General features: G+C 30.9%; 1 protein-coding gene across 1 annotated transcript; it reads right to left on the reverse strand.

The window, feature by feature from the left end:
- Positions 1-5,607: 5,607 nt before the first annotated feature.
- On the reverse strand, positions 5,608-14,282 carry MAN6 (Glycosyl hydrolase superfamily protein). Its single transcript, XM_011624380.3, has 5 exons — positions 13,898-14,282; positions 8,231-8,425; positions 7,004-7,126; positions 6,264-6,475; positions 5,608-6,155 (listed from the first exon to the last, which is right to left on the reverse strand). The coding sequence occupies exons 1-5, from the start codon at positions 14,258-14,260 to the stop codon at positions 5,729-5,731; spliced, it is 1,320 nt and encodes a 439-aa protein (XP_011622682.1). The 5' UTR covers positions 14,261-14,282; the 3' UTR covers positions 5,608-5,728.
- Between the last annotated feature and the right edge of the window lie 308 nt (positions 14,283-14,590).

Consider the following 14,590-nt stretch of genomic DNA (forward strand, 5'->3'; position numbering starts at 1 on the left):
ATTACTTAAATATCCCTAAACAAAAAGTTAATACACTCTAGGATAAGGGTATCTATTACTACACTTTAGGATAAGGGTATCTAAGTGTCAAAAAAATGTTTAGGACTTTTAAGGGTATACACTACCACGATAGCCTAACAAAACCCAAAAAACAAGGATCGTTTTAAAATATATTATTTATCTTTTGTACATGAATGTTACAATTATTTTTATCGCTTAAATTTTAAAATAAGCAGTTGTAAGAGTGTCATTGAACAGACAAACTTTCACATAAATAATTCTCGGGCTTCTTGTCTCATCTCAAGCTATCCAATTTGACATCTAATGAGTAGGAATAATTGTGAGCTCCATATACAAAAGATAAATGGTTTCTTTATAGTTACTTCTTTAAATAAATGCAAAAAATAGATCTATAAACACTTGAAAATAAAGTTTTAGATAACTTGATAGAATATGTACTTATTTAGGACTTCAAATTTATTTTTTGGACACTCTTGTATTGGATTTGTGAGGTGCAACCTATTTCGTATAATAAACCTTATACAAACTTTTCTATAGGGAACACCCGCAAGAGCATATTGTGCATCTACTCCATCAATCAAAAAATGCATAATATGTTTTATACTTTGAGTTGAGGAAAAAAGATACTATTATACTTTAGGAGTATATTTACTCCCTCGGGAAACAACCTAGGATTATCTTTAGGATCCTAAATTTTGGAGATATAACATCTTCAACCTATATATTAATACCAATAAAAATTAAATTTCATGATTGAAACCTATACACACTTGAAAAAATAATAATGTCTCAAGATTGGATAATGTCTCAAGATTGGATAAAAGCTTTTCAATTTTTAGAGGGTTCAATCTAAGAGTTGGAAAACTCATACTTCAGATTTTTTTCTTTTGAGACTGATTTTTAGGCGGTTCCCAAAATTTCAAATTGAAAAAAACTTTCCAAGTAGGTATTCTAACGGGGGAGTAAATATAAACTATACACTTGCAGAGTAGAGTATACTTGTCCTCATACTAATATGTTTTATAAGGATGCGGTTAGCATGCGGCTAAGCCCACACATGTAGAAATGTGGGTATGGCAATAAATATATTTTTTGAATATAAATTGATATTAATTTTTAGAAAATATATAATGTTTAACATGGAGATCATGAATATGGAAAAATAATAATTGAAAAGTAGAAATAATAATTATATTAAAAAAATTTGGGCCATTAGTTACAATTATTTTTTGATGGACCACCTATTTGCATCTATCTTTTAGATGCATGATTTGTACCTCTGGACCACATATTGTAGAAATATGGTCCAACCCGCATGAAACAATTATTGGTTTTATAATTAGTGTATTTAGAAAAGTCTTTTTATAGGGTGCGACTTCTATAAGGTTGCAACCTTAAACAATCCAATTAAGGCGCACCATAAAATTTTATCATAACATGTAATTTTCTTGTAAAAAATTTGTAGTATTATCTTAAAATCTATTTTCATACCTAATTAGAAAATTTTAAATTCCAAAAATGGTTAAAACCAAGAAGATCTATAAATACATGAAAATCTTGAAATGGACGGTCTAGATAATGTGTTGCAAGATGCACTATTTCCAAGATTCAAAAACTTTTTTTTTCATATTCATAGATCTCAATGTCGAGATGATTGATTAGAGGGCAACATTAAAACAACGTTTTCGATAGATTTTTTAGGTGCATATGTGATTCTACATTTTAAGGTTGCAACCTTATATAAACTTTTCCCCCTTTTATATGCACGTTTTACCCTCACTTCTACCGTATTTTTTATGTGTTTTATTTATTTAAATAGCCTCTAATTTGAAACTTCAAGTTCTAAACTGACTTCTTGTAAACTGACCTGGAACTTCCAAGTTCCAATCCAATCTTCACTCGCAAGACAAAACAAGCTACCGCTAGTTCACCTATCATTTTTATTTTTTCCTTTTTTTTTTTGAAATGATTGTTTCAGAATTCAAGTTCCTCTAAAACGAGAGACAATTGAGCCAATTTGAAACTTGAACTTCGAACCGATTGACTTCTGTTTTTGTGTGTGAGTTAGTTTAGTTCTAAACATGTTCACTTATGAAAAGTCAGTTAGGGACTTGAAGTTCTATAACAATATATTATTGATTAAAGAAAAAAAAAAAAAAAACTATCCTAATATGGAACTTGGAGTACTGACCAATGCGTATTCCGGAAAAAGACCAAAAAAGAGACCTAAACACAAAATGTGCAGTTTGTATAGGGCCTAGGCTCCAAACAATCAAATTAGAGCCTACCTTCAAATGGTGTCGAGAAATGGGGTTTCAATATTAGAAATCTATGTGATACCCTAAAAATATATTTCCATATTTATTTATAAAATTTAAAGCTGTAAAAATAGTATAGATCGACAGATCTATGAAAACTTGAAAATCTTAAAAATTGACGGTCCAAAAATGTGTTACAAAATATACTATTTCCAAAAATTGAAATCTATTTTTTTTCTCATGTCCATGCATTGTGATGTCGAGATGATCAATTTGAAGATATTTGGGCATCCAAACAACCTCTTCTAGTAAAAATTTTGCGGTAGGCTCAAATTTGATTGTTTAGAGCTTCGACTCTATATACATTTTTTCCAAATATAAAAGGTGTGTAGTTTGTATGGAGCCGAGGCTCTAAACAATCAAAGCAAAGCGCACCTTCAAATAGTGTCGAGAAATATGTTTTCAATGCTAGAAATCTTCGTCATGGTCTTAAAATGTACTTTTACATTTAATTATAAAAAATTAAAGCTTAAAAAATAGTGCAGATCGAGCATATCTATGAAAACTTAATGTCAAGATGATCAATTTGAGGATATTTGGGCATCAAAACAATCTCTTCTAGTAAAATTTTTGAGGTGGGCTCTCATTTGATTGTTTAGAGCCTCGGCTCTATATAAACTTTTTTCAAATATAAAAAATGAAGGACATGTTTAAACATTACTAATTAGAAGGGATTAGGCCCTTTAAAATTAAAAACTTAGATTTTTTTTTCATTAGCTTTCTCGAGCTTTTTAATTGAGTTAGAGATACATGATTAGGGTTAATTTTGGGTCTAAGGTTAGAATTTTTTTTGGCAAAATAATTAGTAACAGTGATTACAATTTTTTTATAAAAATTTTTATACTAAAATTTTATAAAAATTTTTATACTAAAATTTTATAAAAAAATTTAAGGATATTGTTTAGAGAAAATTTGGATACTATATCTTATAATTAGCAATATTTAAAAAATATTCCTCGTATTTTAGATTTTTCACTAATGTCCTTTTTTACATTTTTTTAGTTGAGTTGGAAATGTTGAGATGGATGAATGACAAGACAATAAGGGATAGAATTCCAAGTGATAAATTCGGAAGAACTTAGGTCTGGCCCCAATAGGTGATAAATTAAGAGAAAGTAGATTTAGATGGGATAACCATGTGCAGCGCAAACCTAGTACAACACATGTTAGGAAGTGTGACTTCGTTTTAAGTAAAAGAATAAAAAAGGTTAAGAGGTAGGCCCAAAAGGATATGGTTGGAAGTAGTGGGAAAAAAGATAGAGACTTATAACCTCACTGATGGTATGACTTTTAATAGAGCAGAATGACGGATCAGGATTCGTGTAGCCGACCTCAAATAGTTAAAAAAAAACTATAATGATGATGTCCTTTTTAACATTTTTATTTTTTTCAAAATACCTTCGTGTTGGTATTAAAAATGACACCATTTCACACTAGTTTTATTGAAAACCATTTTGGTTATAATGGAGAAACCAAATTTGGAATTGCCCTTCCATTAATATGTTGATATGTTGGCCCTTAATTATGTGCACCTTGATGGGCTCTTTCAAAGGAGGACAAAAAGGTAGCAAGGTGCAGTGAAAAAAAAAAAGGACAAAAACTGCTGAATGAACCATTCTATTGAAAAAGAAAGAAACAAAAAACTACAAAAAGGGAGTGGTGAATGTTTTTTAGTCAATCTCTAAACTATGTTATAATGAATTGCTCTTTTTAGGGTCGTTTGGAGCATTGAACTTAATATGTTGTTGCAATTGTAAATAACTAACTAATCAATCTTAATTAGTTATGGAAAAAGATGAAGAAACTATCTGTATCATTCATTTTATTTGGACAGTGTAGATTTGACATTATTTTAAAAAGTGTTATGTTTGATATTATCTTATATTATCTTAAAAAGCATGTCACATCAAAGATATGTCATATCTATACCGTCCAATTAAAATAGATAATATAGAACATGCAACCTTACTACTATAAATATTTGTTCGCATCATGCAAACCACACCCGTTAGTTACTGTCTTGCGCGACTATATATGCAAGATAAGTTGAGCATCTTCATATTTAGTAATATTTTGTAATCACTTAGAATATAAATGTATCCCAAGAACTAAAACAATAAATTTTCCTCGAAAGATAACCCTTGAACAATCACATTGTTCTTGGTTGGCAAGGTTATTGGCAAGAGCCATATGATGAAAATAAAATAAAATAACATATTTTTTTTTGGGCATTTATACTTTGAGACCATCTATTTTTGGTACAAGAATGTTACAATCATCTTTAGCTATTAGATTTGAAATTTGAATACTAAGAACAATACACAGAGTTTGAGAAAAAATTTATTAAGCACTATGCATAATCAATGGCAATATCCTTAGCCATTTGATTTTACATTTTATGGTTAGGACTAAATGTGGCCTCCTTCTGTCAAACGTAAATGGTCATATCTGATATTTTATCTTTTATCTTTCTAAATACCACATAGAAGTAAAGAAGAAAAGAGACAAATATTTTCTAAAAATGTCTATTGGAAATGTATACTAGAAGACCATTTACCTTTAGTAAAAAGATGCCACAATCACTTACATCACTACATGTGAAATTTAACATCTTGGGCATGTCACAAACCTTGAAAAAATTTCTTTTAAACTTTGAGCCTAGTACGTAGAACAAATATATCTACCCACTTCCACATCCAATGGTCAATATTAATTGTGACCTTTATGTACTAAATATAAATTGCATTAATATATGTTCTTCCTTGTCTTTTCACCTATATTGAAAGTGAGAGAGCCCACAACCACATGCACAATTGATTTCTCCATTTTCATAAATTTACACAGATACCCATAAGATAAACTATAAAAAGAACGGAAAGTATATAATGAGACCATCTACTTTTGGTACAAAGTAGTCACAATTATTTTTAACCATTGGATGTGAAATTAGGTGGTTGCATTTGTTTCATTGACCAAGCTCAAAGTTTAAAATGAATTTTCTCGAACTTTGTAACACACCCACGCTATCAAATTTCACATCGGATGGTTGTAAGTAATTATGACCTCCTTATACCAAAAAGGCAAATGGTGTACAATTCTTAAAAAGAAAGCTAAATTCATTAAATAAACCATATTGTGAGACAGAACCCAACCACACTCCACAATATTATTTCTCCATTTTTATGAATTTACACAAAGATACCCATCAAATAATTATATGGACAAAGAGATAAAATCATGAAATAAACTGTGATATGAGAGAGAGAGAGACCACAACCACACACCATAATATCATTTCACTATTTTCATACATTTACATAGACACCAATCAAATAAACTATACAAAGTAAAACCCTATCAAACGCATGAAATCATATGGACCAATTCTCTCACAATTCATCATGGTCTAGCAAATCTTCATCATCCTTCCTTTTCTTACAACCCCACCTCCATGAGCAACTGGAGCTGAACATGTCAAGCCTTTTAGACTGTGTGGACATGATAGTAGCAGTAGAAGGAGCCTTAGAGAGAACAACAGCATAACCATCATCCATATACTCAGTCCCCTCAGGAAAGAGTTGCCATATTAGGGCTCCACCTCCTCCACCCCCTCTTTTGGAGGACTCAAGCACCGGCTTGTAAACCGTCGCGACGAGATTGTCTCTAAAGCTGGTATTGAAGCCGGAGTCTCGAGATGAGACCCCAAACTCAGCGAAGAGTACGGGCATGCCAAGGGCGTTCTCGGCATCCTCTATGTGAGCATTTGTCCACGATTTCACGAAGGTTATGTGGTCGTCGGTGATCGATTGTGAGACCCTGTCATTATGATTTTTATTTCTATTTTGTATTCATGACATTAGGATCTTCGTTGATGAACATGCAAACTTGCATTTCATGCACACACATACAGAGAGAGAAACTCACCAAGTATCTGCATATATGTGGACAGACGCGAAATCGATGCCAAGAGCCCGATGATTCCTTATGAAATCAGTGCCAACTTGTTGGGAGAAGGTGTTGGGATTGAATTGCAGCCTACCCGGAGATGAAGGCCCATAAAATCCTTCGGAACCTATCTCTAACATGTGCAGCGGGTCGATGGACTTCACATACATTGCCATCTCTTGTATCCACACCTGTATAACATATACCATATAATATTGTAATGAATGAATCGGTTTTTTAGTTATCAAGACTAGACTGGACCACCTGGTCCAACCGCTTGGACTGTAGATCGGTACCTTGGCTGGTGCGGTCTAAAGCGAAAATTTGACTCAATAAAAATAAGTATTCATCCGGTTTTTATTGGTCAAACTATCTGATTTTGGTTCTCTATTAAAAAAAGTTGAGAAACTATTTTCTAATACATTTTATTTCAAAAACAATTACTCTACTTTTCTTTTATTGAAATTTGGTGCAATGCGAATCAAACCAATTTGGTTAGACCAGACCTGGTCTGATCCTAATAACTATGGTCTGGGTTTGTTTATCCTGGACCTAACCTGACCTGATTTTCGCCTCTACCCTCATTGACCCGCGCAAAATAATGAACCCCATCTCATTCTCCCAATTTATGTGTTACTCCACAAAAACTTGATTGCAAAGTTCAATAGATTGAAATTTCAATTTGAACTCTCAAATTAAAAGTTCAGAACACAACAAACCTGTAATTTGTCTCCAGAAGGGTCTGATAAACACCTAGGCTCGTTCATCAACTCCCAAGCAAAAATGGTGGGATCATCCTTGTATGTAACATTTGTGATTGTATTCACTCTTGTGAGAACTTTCTACATTGAGCAACAAAGATGATGAGGTAAAATATAATGAGATGAAAATTCTGGAACTGACCAAAAGTTGAAAACATAAAAGAGAATGTGCAAAAAAAAAATAGGGAGAGCCTGAGGCAATAAACGTCCATTCGTCCATTGAATCTGGCGCGATCTATTGGTCACGATTGTAATTTGTATTTGAATTTAATCTTTTCTGCAAATTCAAATCACTTGAAATTTGGAGCATTTATTCTTGAAAAATAGGTATATCAAAAAAATAATTTACGAAAACTAAATAGATCAAAATACCCCTAAAAGTTTTAGGGGTATTTTGGTTAATTTTTTATTTACGAATTATTTTTCTAATATTTTTATTAGGTGCGTCTTGACGAGAAGAGTGGATGTTCCAAATTTCATATGATTTGAATTTCTAAAAAAAAAAAAACTTAAAATTCCAATACAAAATGTTGTTGTGACTGTCTGGTCGGCTCAGAGTCAATTTGGATTGATATCTTCCTTTTTTAACGAGAAAATTTATTTTTAAAAAAAAAAATTAAAACATAGCCTTAAACCTATAAATAAAAAAAGTTCGGCAAAATCTTTCCCTGATCAAAGTCAAATTTCATATTCCTCAATCCAATCAGACCTTGAATGTTCGGTCTGGTTTGAAATTTATTAGAGAGGGGTAGGACTAACAATCCTTTAGAGAGAGAGAGAGAAAGGAGATAGGGACATTTATTAGAGAGATGGTGGGATTCACAATCTTTTCGTGGAGAGGGAGATTAATTACCCCAAGAAAAAAAAAAAAGAGAGAGAGAGATTTATTAGAGGGAGTACAAGATTCACAATCCTTTGGGGTTTAAGGTGGCAATGGGCTAGGTCCCAGACCCAGATTCGGGAAAATATATTATGGGACCTGAACCCAAAAATATAATTTGGGACAAGGACCCAACCGGTCAGGTCCAAGTTTTAAACCCATATCTGGACCGGGAGGAGAGAGAGATGGTGAGACACAATCCATTAGATGGAGAGAGATGATGAAACACATTCCATTAATGGCGGAGAGTGTCTTAGCAAATAGGCGGGGGAATACTGGTAAAAGAAGAACAGGTAAGAGCGTACCTGAACATGGGCTTTGAAATAATTTCTGAGTGTTGGATCGGAGAAGAAATCATCATCAGAAGTGATATTAAGGCCACCGGCTTTTCCCCATTTCACATACTGAGCTTTCCCACCATATGCATCCCAATTGTTCGAGAGGGATAAAATGAGCCGAATTTTGTGTTTCTTTGCTTCACTCAAAACAAAATCTAGACCCTGAAAACCAAAATCCAAAGGGCTTAGAAATATTCGCTAAAATGCATAAGGAATTCAATTTGCATGAGAAATTGAACATCTATAAATAGCTTTCAATATTTATGAATACGATGAGACTTGCTAGCTAACATATAGGATTGTATTTTCATATGAGATTGTATATCGTAAGACTGTATACATTTTGTAAAAGAAGGTTATGATTATTTCTAACGTGAAATCGGACAACTAGGGATGAGTTACAAAATTTGGAAAACAAAAATGCTTAGGCTTTGAGTAAATTATTGATGCACTTCGAAAAGCCCGATATCATATCCGACAATAAAAAATAGATGTGACCTTTTTGTACGAATAATATGCATACTTTTTCCAAGTGTTTTAAAATCCGAATTGATCCAAAATATATTAATAATAAAATAAAATAAAAATAAAAATAGGAATTTATAAGGGACTTAAAAAAACATTAAATAAACTTAAAAAAAAACGAATAAGGTATATAAGGGTTTGGATTTAGAAGGAACCCAACACAACTCAATAAGCTTAGAATATATATATAATATATTCAGGGGGGTTGGGTCACAATCCATATCATATCATCCTGGAACCAATTCAATCCCAACTGATTTCCATCCTCATCGATGATTCGGATCACTAATCTTCAGATTTAAAAAAATTAATTTTTCCCAATTATAAACCTTTGAACTATATCTCAGAAAAGATAGCAGCCGAAGTCCTAAAGTTACTAAACACAATAAAAGTTAAATTGGAGATTGATGTGGTCCAAAAATATTGAATAGTCCTCTATTGTCAAATGTAAGTTAAGGCATGTTTGGATCTCGAGTTTTCTTTTATCTGGCTTTAAAATTTTAAAAGGTTTGGTCTGGAAGGTTTGCTTCTTTCACTTACAACCCAGGTTTCCATACCCCATTAAACCCATTTTGGGGTTCAGGGAAATTCCCAATATGAAAATCTATGTTTTAGATCATGTTCTTTTGTGGCCAACTCTCTCTCCATCACAATCCATCATTATCCTCAAATGACTCTATCGACCATGGCTCTCTATGATCATGCAACTGTACCATACTTTCTATTAAAGATGAAAAATATACAATAAGACCACTTAACTTTGGTGCAAAAAAGTCACAATCATCTTTCCTGTCACATATGATACAAAGCAGTTTGGTGTACTTCGCTAAAAAAACTGAACCGGCCTCGAAAATTGACTAAGGGCTAGTTTTGAGTAACCGGTAAATCGGCTGGTTCAACTGGCCTAGCCAAGCAAATTCTGGCCGGACAAAAATATATTAAAAAAATTTAAAGAAAAAAAAGTATATTTAAATTATGATTAAACAAAACATATCCAAATGAAGTTGAAAATTAGTGAAAAAAATAAATCTTTAAAAATCGAATTTGTACAGAGGAGTATTTTTTAAAATTTTCAAACAAGATGGGAAAAATATAAAAATAAATATTCATGACCAAAACATTTTTCAATCTTTGCCAAAATAAAAACATTAAAAAACGTATTACAAACTAATCCCATATTTTTTGAGATTTTAGATATTTCTTAAAATTTATTTCTTAGTTTTGATCTACCAGGCCGGTTTCGAGTTAAATTGGTTGAGTTTTAAATCCCCTGCCGGTTTTGAGTTAAACTAGTTGAGTTTTAAATCCCTGCCAGTCAAAAAATGTCTTAGAAAAATGCAAAATAAATCTAAAAAAATATGGAAATATATTTAAAGTATGATTAAACAAAGCACATCCAAATGAATTTGAAAATTAGTAAAAAAATGGATCTTAAAAAATTGATTTGTAGCTAGGGATATTTTTGAAAATTTTCAAAAAATATGGGAAAAATGTATTCATGGCCGAAACACTTTTCAATCTTTGCCCGAATAAAAACATTCGAAAACTCATTACAAACAAATCCCTTGTTTTTTTAGATTTTATATATATATTAAATTTCTTTCCTAGTTCCGATCTAGTTGGCCGGTTAACAAATCTAAAATATATATATATAAAATTATATTTAGAGCATGATTAAACAAAGTACATCCAAATGAAGTTAAAAATTAGTGAAAATTGGATCTTAAAAAATCGATTTGTACCCATGGGTATTTTTTAAAGTTTTTTAAAAATATGGGAAAATTGCAAAAATAAATATTCATGGCCAAAACACATTACAAACAAATCCCTTGTTTTTCTGAATTTTATATATTTTTTAAAATTTCTTTCCAAGTTCTGATTTAACTGGCCAATTAACAAATCTAAAAATATATATGAAAGTATATTTAAATTATAATTAAACAAAGTACATTAAAATGAAATTAAAAATTAGTGAAAAGAGGATCTTAAAAAATCAATGGTACCTAGGGATATTTTTGAAAATTTTCAAAAAAGATGGGAAAAATATACAAATAAATATTCATGACCAAAATACTTCTCAAACTTTGCCTGAATAAAAATATCCAAAAACACATTACAAACAAATCCCTTGTTTTTTTTTAGTATATTTTTTAAAAATTTCTTTAATAGTTTTGATCTAACTAACTGGTTAACAAATCTTAAACAAATATGAAAGTACATTTAAAGCATGATTAAACAAAACACATCCAAATGAAGTTGAAAATTAGTGAAAAAATGGATCTTAAAAAATTGACTTGTACCCAAGGGTATTTTTAAAATTTTCCAAAAAAGATGGAAAAAATATAAAAATAAATATGGGCCGGTTGCTACATGGCCAAGCCCACCTATGTAGAAATGTGGGCTTCTTAATAAATATATTTTTGAGATGGATTTTAAGACTTAATTTTTAAGGACATGTAATCTCTAAAATCGAGATCATGAATATAAATAAATAAAAAAAATAAAAAACTAGAAATATAATTCTAATAAGAAAATATTTGGACTGTTAGTTTCCATTATTTTTAGATGAAACACCTACTTGCATCTATCTTTAAAATGAATGCTTTACACTTTCTAGACCATATATGTAGAAATAAGGTCCAATCCTCATGAAACAATTTTCCAATAAATATTCGTGGCCAAAACACTTTTCAATCTTTGCCATAATAAAAACATTAAAAAAAGCATTACAAACAAATCCCTTGTTTTTTGAGATTTTATATATATATTTTAAATTTCATTCCTAGTTCCAATCTAACCAGCCAGTTAACAAATCTAAAAAAAAAAAAATGAAAGTATATTTAAAGCATGATTGAACAAAGCACATTCAAATGAAGTTGAAAATTAGTGAAACCATGGATCTTAAACAATCGATTTATACCGAGGGATATTTTTAAATTTTTCCAATAAATATTCATGACCAAAACACTTTTCAATCTTTGCCAAAATAAAAACATTAAAAAACTCATTACAAACAAATCCCTTGTTTTTTGAGATTTTATATATTTTTTAAACTTTCTTTCCTTGTTTCGATTTAGTCGGTAGGTTAACAAATCTAAAAAAAAATATGAAAGTACATTTAAAGTATGATTGAACAAAAGCACATCCAAATGAAATTGAAAATTAGTAAAAAAAAAAAAATGCATCTTAAAAAATCCATTTGTACCCAAGGCTATTTTTGAAATTTTACAAAAATATGGAAAAATGTAAACATAAATATTCATGGCCAAAACACTTTTCAATCTTTTCCGCAATAAAAATATTAAAAAACACATTACAAACAAATCCCTTGTTTTTTGAGATTTTATGTATTTTTAAAAAAAAATTTCTTAGTTCCGATCTAACCGGCCGATTTCGAGTTCAGTTGGGTGAGTTTGTGAACACCGGTTTTAACCATATATAGAGTAACCCACTTACTCATATGAACATATGAGCCCAACGGCTTAAATTGAATATGGGTCGATCTGACGGTCACGACCTCATTTCGTGTTTTAATTTTAATTTTTTTTACAAATCTAGATAATTTGAAATGTTAGGCATTCATTATTCTCATCAAGGCGCACCTAATAAAAATATTTAAAAAATAGTTCACAAAAAATAAATTGATCAAAATACCCCTGAAACTTTTTAGGAGTATTTTTGTTATTTTATTGATTACAATTTTGTTTTTGGTATTTTATAATATTATCTTATTTTTGAAGAAAACACACCTAAAATTTCAAGTTATTTAGATTATAAAAAAAAAAATTTAAATACGAAATGAAGTCGTGACTGTCAGATCAGCCTAGATTCAATCTAGGCCGTTGGGATCATATGTTCATAGGAGCTAATTGGCTAATCTCATTATATATATATATATATATATATATATATATATATATATATATATATATATATATATATATATATATATATGAAAAAGTCTTCCCTACGCCTATAGGTGAAAATGAATAGTGAATTCACATATGCTCATCACCGTCCAAAGTTCATCGTATGGTCACAGTTGTTTGGTAGTATTTCAATTTTTATTTTTTTTTACAAATCGAAATGATCTAAAATTTAGAATGCGTGTACATCTTAGTAATGTGCATCTAATAAAAATATAAAAATAATAATTTGAAAAATATAAATTGATAAAAATACCCCCCGTAAATTTTCAGGGGTACTTTGATCAATTTATATTTTATAAATTATTTTTTTATATTTTTATTAGATTCTTTTATTTTTTATGAATCTACACTCCAAATTTCAAATTATTTCGATTTATAGAAAAAATAAAAAATAAAATTCTACCAAACAATTATGATCATGCGATGAACTTTGGATGATGATGAGCATAAACGAAATCACTGTTCATTTTTACGTATAAACGTTGCGTGGTGTTTTTACATATATATATATATATATATATATATTCAAAGAGTAGTGTATGAGGGCCACTTAATAATTTATTTTTAAAATCCGCTAGTATCGGTCTTGGACACACCGAACAATTCTCTTTGTTTTATATAGGAGTAGTATTATGTAGTATATGGTATTAATAAAGTTCCAAAAAGGCTATTGGGTGTACTTCTAACCATGAATAAAGTCCTAAAAACACCCTTTCTATAACTTTATGACACACCTCACCTTGTTTCAATTTTGATGAATAAAAATGATTGAGACTTGCATCAAAAAGTAAAAAGTCATGCATTATGCAATCCCTTGGAGAATAGCACAGATTAATACAATAAAATAAAATAAAAAGTGACTGACAGATGAACTTTAATTTTTTTTTCTAAAATATGAAATGCTTGTGGAAATTACACAGAAGATTTGCTAACTTGCGCTTTTTTTAAAAAAAATTACCTTAAAGCTTGGGGCACTCTCTTGCTAATGAAAAAATAAAATTAAATTCAGTTCAAATATTCCATCTTTAGATCGAAAGGCAATTTTGAAAGAAAAAAATAGTTGATCGATCTTTTTTGTAATTCCCACTAACATTTTGCATTTTAGAAAAAAAAAAAAAAGATTTCGTATGGAAATCACTCAAAAACATAAAAATAAAGAAAGGGAGAGAGATTAAATTGCCTTGAAAACTTCCTCATCATAGACACCAGGCGACTTTTGCAAGGCTCTCCACCCTCCATCATTGAAGCCCCAAGTCCTACAAACACTGAGCCCAACTGAAGACGCTTGCTCAAAGAGGTCACTAACTTTCCCTCTCGTTGACTGGTCAACCGCAAACACCATGAGCCAATAAGTGTTGAACCCATTAACATAGAATGCCCTATCTTTCACCATGAATTGGTTCCCTTTTCTTTGCACCATTGCCCACTCTTCATCTGCACTGATCATTTTATTGGAGAGAGAGAGGAGAAACATAGTTAACAAAACAGTTTTAGAGAGAGAAAATGAGGGGGGAGTACGGACTAGTCCTGACTGGGAATTCATGGTTGGTGCCCAAAAATTGTGGAGGAACTCAGCCTTTGGGGGCATATTTATAAGGAGTAGAGTTTCTTTTTTTTCTTTTTTTTTAATCTTTTTCGGTGAGGAAGAGGAGAGAGAGAGAGAGAGTTGAGTATAGAGATGGCAACAGTCAGGCCGGACCCAGACCTTGAAAAATTAACGGGACCCAGCCTGAGGTGTCCAATTTTTTAACCCATACTCAGTCCCTGGTCAGATCCTGGGTCCATTGCCACCCCTAGTTGAGTGACATAAAAGAGTGGAGTTGGAAACGAATTATCTTTAAAGCCAAGGCAAGAAGTCCTATTTACAATGTTC

Source organism: Amborella trichopoda, chromosome 8, assembly GCF_054954075.1.
Source record: "Amborella trichopoda isolate Santa Cruz 75 chromosome 8, AtrichopodaSantaCruz75HAP2 v2.0, whole genome shotgun sequence".
NCBI lineage: Eukaryota > Viridiplantae > Streptophyta > Magnoliopsida > Amborellales > Amborellaceae > Amborella > Amborella trichopoda.

Bases quoted from the DNA above. Each gene is read 5' to 3' on its own strand.
- MAN6 (XM_011624380.3), bottom strand. From the start codon at position 14,260: ATGAATTCCCAGTCAGGACTAGTCCGTACTCCCCCCTCATTTTCTCTC. The intron at 8,426-13,897 runs GCAATTTAATCT...TTTGGTTTTCAG, and splicing joins ATGATGAGGAAGTTTTCAAG to GGTCTAGATTTTGTTTTGAG. The intron at 7,127-8,230 runs GTACGCTCTTAC...TGCTCAATGTAG, and splicing joins ATTTCAAAGCCCATGTTCAG to AAAGTTCTCACAAGAGTGAA.